At 32.3% G+C, this 7,061-nt stretch overlaps 1 protein-coding gene across 1 annotated transcript; it reads left to right on the forward strand.

Annotated features, from left to right (window-relative positions):
• Positions 1 to 3,200: 3,200 nt before the first annotated feature.
• LOC130950965 (cysteine proteinase mucunain-like) lies at positions 3,201 to 6,103 on the forward strand. Its single transcript, XM_057879571.1, has 5 exons — positions 3,201 to 3,763; positions 3,844 to 4,079; positions 4,156 to 4,296; positions 5,275 to 5,727; positions 5,820 to 6,103. The coding sequence occupies exons 1-5, from the start codon at positions 3,283 to 3,285 to the stop codon at positions 5,919 to 5,921; spliced, it is 1,413 nt and encodes a 470-aa protein (XP_057735554.1). The 5' UTR covers positions 3,201 to 3,282; the 3' UTR covers positions 5,922 to 6,103.
• The last annotated feature ends 958 nt before the right edge of the window (positions 6,104 to 7,061 follow it).

Raw genomic sequence — 7,061 nt, forward strand, 5'->3', positions numbered from 1 at the left:
AGGCAACCATCAATCAATTTTTAATTTTTTAAACGGTAATTGGTTATGACTTTGATGATGAAATTGAGGACATGACTGCCCCAGCTGCACTCTGTTATGTTGTTCAGTCGAAAAATTGGAGCCATGTGGACATGAGATACTTTGTTTATGATAGTTGGCAATAAGAACACCATTTGAATATAGAGGATGAAAATCATCCTGAATATTATGCGATCTTGATCGTTGTCAACACCGATATCCATCATCTGATAAGTCAGATTCTTTAATATTTTTTTTCTGAATCCTTCTAAAAATTTATTTATTCTCCTCAGAAAGGTATTTAAAAGTCATTTTTTTCGAGAAATAGGTCTCCTATAAAAAAGAAAACCAATTATACTCCAAATAACTTCAAATGCACCCAAATATTAGTCATATACACCTAAATTTATTTTCTGATTATATGAGATCAGAATAATATATTACAAAGAATAGATTATAAAGAATGCAAGTATAAAAAATTTTTTGTAATCAGTTACCTGATACATTGAGGCCAAAGACATCTCCTATTTTTTTGGGTTTAATTTTCAACGAATCGTACTTTGTGTCTAATTTGTTTTCATCCAAATTAAAGGAATTAGCCAATTCCTTCAACAGTTTGTGTGGCACATTCATCGGCAAGATGTGCATCAGACCACCAAATCTTAATTTTTGAACGATGGCCTTTTTTGCCTCGCTCATTTTTTTAAACTTTTCATTAAATAGTCATGTGGAGCATCTCAAATCCTTGGTTTGTTGTAAACAAAGCAAAATGAGAGTCATTTAAATAAGCTATATTTATACTAGAAAAAATTGACTTGGTCTAAGATATATATATACCTTCGCTCTTACTTGTCATTTTTACTGTAAGGAATAAAAAATATTGTTAATGGATAAAGATACCAGCCAAATAACAGTCACATACACCTAAATATCAGCCACATACACGCAAATACCAACAACATACACCCAAATAACTGCTAGATATACCCAAATACCAGTTCAAGCACAAGTACAAGTACAACAGCACCAGTTACACTACAAGCTCAAGCACAAGTACAACAGCACGAGTCAACCAAACATGTATACAATGACACTACAAGCTCAAGCACAAGTACAACAACACCAGTTACACTTGAATACTCTTGATATATATACCAGACACATACACCTGCATTTTTTTTGGATTAGATGACATTATATGAGTTCAAAATGATACTTAAATTCAAAATATCACTATAAGTACCAGCCACATTCGAATTCGATTGATATACACCAAAAAATCGGTCATATACACCCAAATATGAGTTCACTTGAAATATAGTACAAAGTTTATATGTATACAAACTCACTTCAAAATATGCAAACATGCACAAAAACGAATGAAAAAATACGTTAAATCATTCACTAAAAGTATGTAAAACAGTATAATTGACTTGAACAGTTTTACCAAAAACGTAATATCTACTTTAAACCAAGAACATGTAATGAATCTACTTAATAAAAGAGAAATACGACGATATAATGCTTCGCCTTAAAATCAGAAAGAGAAATCTGAAAAACTTAGAAGATTAGTGAAACATTATCTTGAATAATGTTTCTTCTTTCTTTTCAGTGTTTTTTGATGGCGATTTTGATATTTGCTTGTTGATTTCGTTGAGTGTTGATGAGGAGTTTGAAAGTTTCTTCAGAGTTTTCGAATGTGACTTGAATCTCGACAGTTGTGGATTTGATCGAAGAAGAAAAAGAGTCATTCATAATGGTGAGTAGCGCGTTTTGGAAATGGTTGAGTGACACACGTGTTTAACACGTTTGAGTTGGGTGAGAATATCTTTTGTTTGGTTTGACCCAACTTATAAGATTTGAAGCAAAAAAGACTTCTATGTGTAGCATAATTGTTTGCTTAATTATATTGTATATCAACTACCTATTAAAAATAGAAAATTGTTTTATACTCCATTTAAATGTATCTCTAATTTAATTTGCTGTACTTTTTTCTTTCTGTATTTTAATCGATTGATAATGAAAACAAAAGGCTAAGTAGTACGAAGAATATATTAATATATGGCCCAATAGAAACTCTATCATTTGAGTTTTTTTTCTTTCTTTGGTCAGACTGTTTTAGGACTGATTATTCATTTTGGTATTGAAAATGGGTCAGCTAACTAATTTTGAAGGTGAAGATAAGATGGACCATGTTCTTCAAAAATTGTTTTAGCCCAACGAGTTAAAAAAAACTTGAGAGGGTCCCACTCCTCTAAATTTAAATATTTAGTTTTAAAAGTGTTGCGAATTGGAATCCTACTTTTTTTTTTTGTATATGCTAATATGCAATAATGTAATTCGTTCATCATTAACAAACTCTTAAATTATTAGATGATTAAGATTTTACCAAATTAAAAATATTTCATAAAACCATTTAAAAATTTTAAAAGAGGAATTTTTATCTTTTTGTTTCTTGCTTTTTTTTTCTTCCTCTTTAGTGGTTACCCTCTTGCTCTTTTCAATCCTTCCTCTTCCTTTTTTTTTTGTGATTCGCTTTTAATTTATTGGTCAATTTTATAATATTTATTATTTGATCTTTAACTTACTTTTTATAATAAATTTTAAATATTAAAAAATTATTTATTTTTATATTTTTTAAATTAAATATTAATTTTATTTTTTTATAAGTTAGACATCACCTTTTAAATACTATTGTGAAAATTTAAGTAAAGTTATCAAATTTATCAAATTATTTAAGAATTTTTAAATATCAATTTCATATAAAAATATTTTTCTTCTTAACCATTTATAAAATAAAAAAAAAACACGGCTGGTAAACAAATAAATAAAATAATAATTCCTGTTTCAGACTTTCAGTTTTTTATTTTACTATTATTTGAAAACATAATATTAAGTTGAAAACTATGTATCTACTTTTGCGATAACTACTACCAGTGAATTGTTTAATTAGTTGTTGAAAATATTTAGATAGTAAAAGATGCGGTAAGATACATGTATAAACATGCAAATCAAATCCAATTATAACTTGTTAACCAAGCCATTATTTGAACTTTTGAAGATAAAATTTAAAGATTTGACTTAACCTCCTATTTCAACGCAGTTCTCCCGTTTTTTCTGAACCAATCACAACCCTAACTTCTCTCTCATAAATATTTAAATATAACTCCCTCTTTCGCATCGCAACCCTTCATCCTTCTTCATTCCAACCATAACCAAATCAGCCGCACCACCACCACCACAACCACCGCGCACAGCCGTACCATGGGTCGCTCCCATGTCCTCCTCCTCTTGCTCCCCCTTCTGGCGGCGGCCGTCGTGGCGTCCGCACTCGACATGTCGATCATCGACTACGACGCGAAGTTAGAAGCCATGACGGAGAGCCACCTCATGAACCTCTACGAGTCATGGCTGGTGAAGCATGGCAAGGTCTACAACGCGTTGGGAGAGAAAGAGAGAAGGTTCGAGATCTTCAAGGATAACCTGCGGTTCATTCACGAACATAACAGCGCTGGGAACAAACCCTACAAGCTTGGCTTGAACAAGTTCGCCGATCTCACCAATGAAGAGTACAGAGCCAGGTACCTCGGCACCAAACCCCGCAGCTCCTCCCAGCAACAGCGATTGCTCTCTGGCAACAGGAAGAGTGACCGTTACGCATTCCGCGCCGGCGACGAGTTGCCTGCTTCTGTTGATTGGAGGGAGAAGGGTGCCGTCTCCCCTGTTAAGGATCAAGGCCAATGCGGTTAGCACATTATATCTAGGGTTTAATTTTGATGCTCTATAATATTAATTCCCCTAAAAAAATTTGGTTTTGTTGTGAAGGGAGTTGTTGGGCATTCTCGACGGTTGCTGCGGTGGAAGGGATCAATAAAATTGTGACGGGGGAGTTGATATCTCTGTCAGAGCAAGAGTTGGTGGACTGTGATAGGAGCTATAACATGGGATGCAATGGAGGCCTCATGGACAATGCATTCGACTTCATTATCAACAATGGAGGCATTGATTCTGAGCAAGACTACTCCTACCATGCTCGTGAAGGTGTTTGTGATACCAATAGGGTCGGTATATATCCCTTTCACTCTATTCCTCTAATTACTATTATGAATGTCCTAAACTAAATTGGCTTTTTGTCAGAAAAATGCTCATGTAGTCACCATAGATGGTTATGAAGATGTGCCAGAAAATGATGAGAAGGCGTTGACCAAGGCTGTTGCACACCAACCTGTTAGTGTTGCCATTGAAGCTGGTGGCAGGGCCTTCCAACTTTATCAATCTGTAATGTTATTCTACCTTACTTTATATTACATTACATAACTCCTCATGTGAATAAGATAATAGCTGAGATATTAACATGTATATTCAGAAAGAAATTTAGTCAAATATGTGAATAAGAGCCTTTTTGTTTGAAGTCAATAATTTATCAAATGGATTTAGGCCGTGTTTGCAAAAGCTTTTTCAAGAGTTACTTATACTTTGTCTTTGATCAATTAAAAAGTCAAAATAGTTATGCTTACGATTTTTTTAAAAGTTAGGAAAATTTTTAAAAGTATTTAAGAATAGTTTATTTGACATATGTGTCCCATTATTTGTGATATGTAAAAGTGAGCTAATATATATAGTTGGTTAATACTTAGTACTAACATTAAATTATATTGGATTACATACAAATTTTATTATTGGCTAATGATAACTCTATTTATATTAGTACAATCAAGTAAATATTTAGTCTCTAAAATTTGAGTTAAGTAATTTAGTATTTTTAATGATGATGTTTAAGATAAAATAAATTTTTATGATATTTATATAAAATTTTAAAATTAAAAAAATAAAAGAATTTATTCATTATATTTTTGTTTATTATGAATTTTTTATTTTAAAATTATTTTTTTAAAAATTTTTAAAAAATAAATTATTTTTTGTTATAAATATATTTATTATAATTTTTTTAAGTTTTTGTTTTATCAAATATAATTGTAGTGTTTATGTTTATTAAAAGTTATTTTTAATTTAATTTTACTAAACATAAATACTATAGCTCTTAAAAAAATTATCTTTCACCAAACCCTAAGTTTTATTAAGTAAATAATAATTTTTGTGAATAATAATCTTCTAGATTTTAATATTAAAATAACTATCTACATACTTATTAAATTGAACATTTAATATATCAATTGTTAACATTATTTAGCCAATATATATTTCGTAACGAATATATGAAATCATCTAACAATTTTGTTGATTGGTGATGACCAGGGTATCTTCACCGGCATATGTGGAACTGAACTTGACCACGGTGTTGCCGCAGTTGGGTACGGAACAGAAGACGGTAAAGACTACTGGTTGGTGAGGAATTCATGGGGTTCAGGATGGGGCGAGGAGGGTTACATCAAGCTGGAGAGAAATCTTGCAAATGGCAAAACCGGAAAGTGTGGCATCGCAATGGAGGCATCATATCCAATCAAGAACAGCACCAACCCACCAAACCCTGGTCCCTCACCTCCATCCCCAGTCAACCCTTCCACTGTCTGTGACGATTACTACTCTTGCCCTTCTCGCACCACTTGCTGCTGCGTCTTCGAGTATGCAGGATTTTGCTTTGGATGGGGATGCTGCCCTATGCAATCCGCCACTTGCTGCGACGACGGTGCTAGCTGCTGTCCTCCTGAGTTTCCCGTCTGCGACACTCGCGCCGGAACCTGCAGATTGGTACGTAACTGTTATATGCCCTTTCTTCTTTCCTCTTTGTTTTTGTGTCTTTATAGCTGCCAATGTTAATGTTCCTTCATGCAATGCAACAGAGTAAAGATAACCCATTCGGAGTGAATTCCTTGCCACGAACACGTGCTACAAGCACTTGGACTCAAAGGAAAGTTGCCATGAAAGACTGCTTATTGGCATGAAAAAAAGCCAGTGGGAAAATGTATATAGGGTGGTTCCGTGGTGGTGCTTCGGTACGGTGTTGGTCTCTCTTTTGAAGTATTATTAGATGGTTTAATACGTTTAATTAATTAAATTGTTTAATGTACTTAAATCATTCTTCTACAAATATTTTATGTCTTCAAGTCCGATCTATTTGTTGCTTGGGAAGGATTTTAATTGTAAATACAAATCCATTTTTCTTTTCTTTTTCTCTTTCCTCCGTTTATCAATTCTCTCTCTCTTTCATTTTTAATTGGAAAGAATGGAACTTATTAATAATTGAGCAACAGTTCTAAAATACATGAATATGCTACTATTCGCAGAACTCCATTACGGAGAAGAAAATTCTCAATTTATCAATATTTTCTCTAATTTACCGAAGATATTTTTGATATTTTTATTTGAATAAATACCTTACTAAAATTATATATTTGTGTAAATTCTAATAGATAATTTAAGAACGATTAATCTCTTACTAATATATTTTAAAGTATGCAAATCCGTTTTCTATATATTGCAAAAATTCATCCAATTGATACTACTTAGGGATTTTTTTTATAGTGATATAATCATAAGTCTACAATAAGGACAAAATGTACTTTTTCTTAGTTAAATTATCCCAGCATTAGTCTCATATTTGATAGTTATTCATAAAATGTCAAATAGGAATTGTGTATCATATTTTAAGATTTTGAGCCAATTAATTTTTTACCCCTTATATATTAGATCGGATAAGAGTCTCTCATGTATAAAGGACTAAATCAACCAAATATGGTGAATTTTTTGGTGTAGAATGGGAACAATTCTACACATGTAAAAATGTGTCGGCGTCAATAAGAGATAATTTCTGGCACTACACAATATTCTTATCTGATGTATCACGTAATGGGTTTAGGTAAGAATTTGTTAATTTTGTTTAGGTGTGAATAATTAACTGAATAATTAATTTAGACTAATTGTTGGACTTATAGATTAGCTGTTTGGACTATAATATTAGAAGGATGAGGTGTTTTTGACAAATTAAAATGTCTTTTAAGAATATATATGTTTCGGGCTTACTTAGAATCGGACGGTGGTTGGGCTTGTTTGTGAGGCCCAAGCGTTGGAGGAGTGTGGTCTAC

The sequence above is a fragment of the Arachis stenosperma genome, chromosome 9 (assembly GCF_014773155.1).
Source record: "Arachis stenosperma cultivar V10309 chromosome 9, arast.V10309.gnm1.PFL2, whole genome shotgun sequence".
NCBI classification, from domain to species: domain Eukaryota; kingdom Viridiplantae; phylum Streptophyta; class Magnoliopsida; order Fabales; family Fabaceae; genus Arachis; species Arachis stenosperma.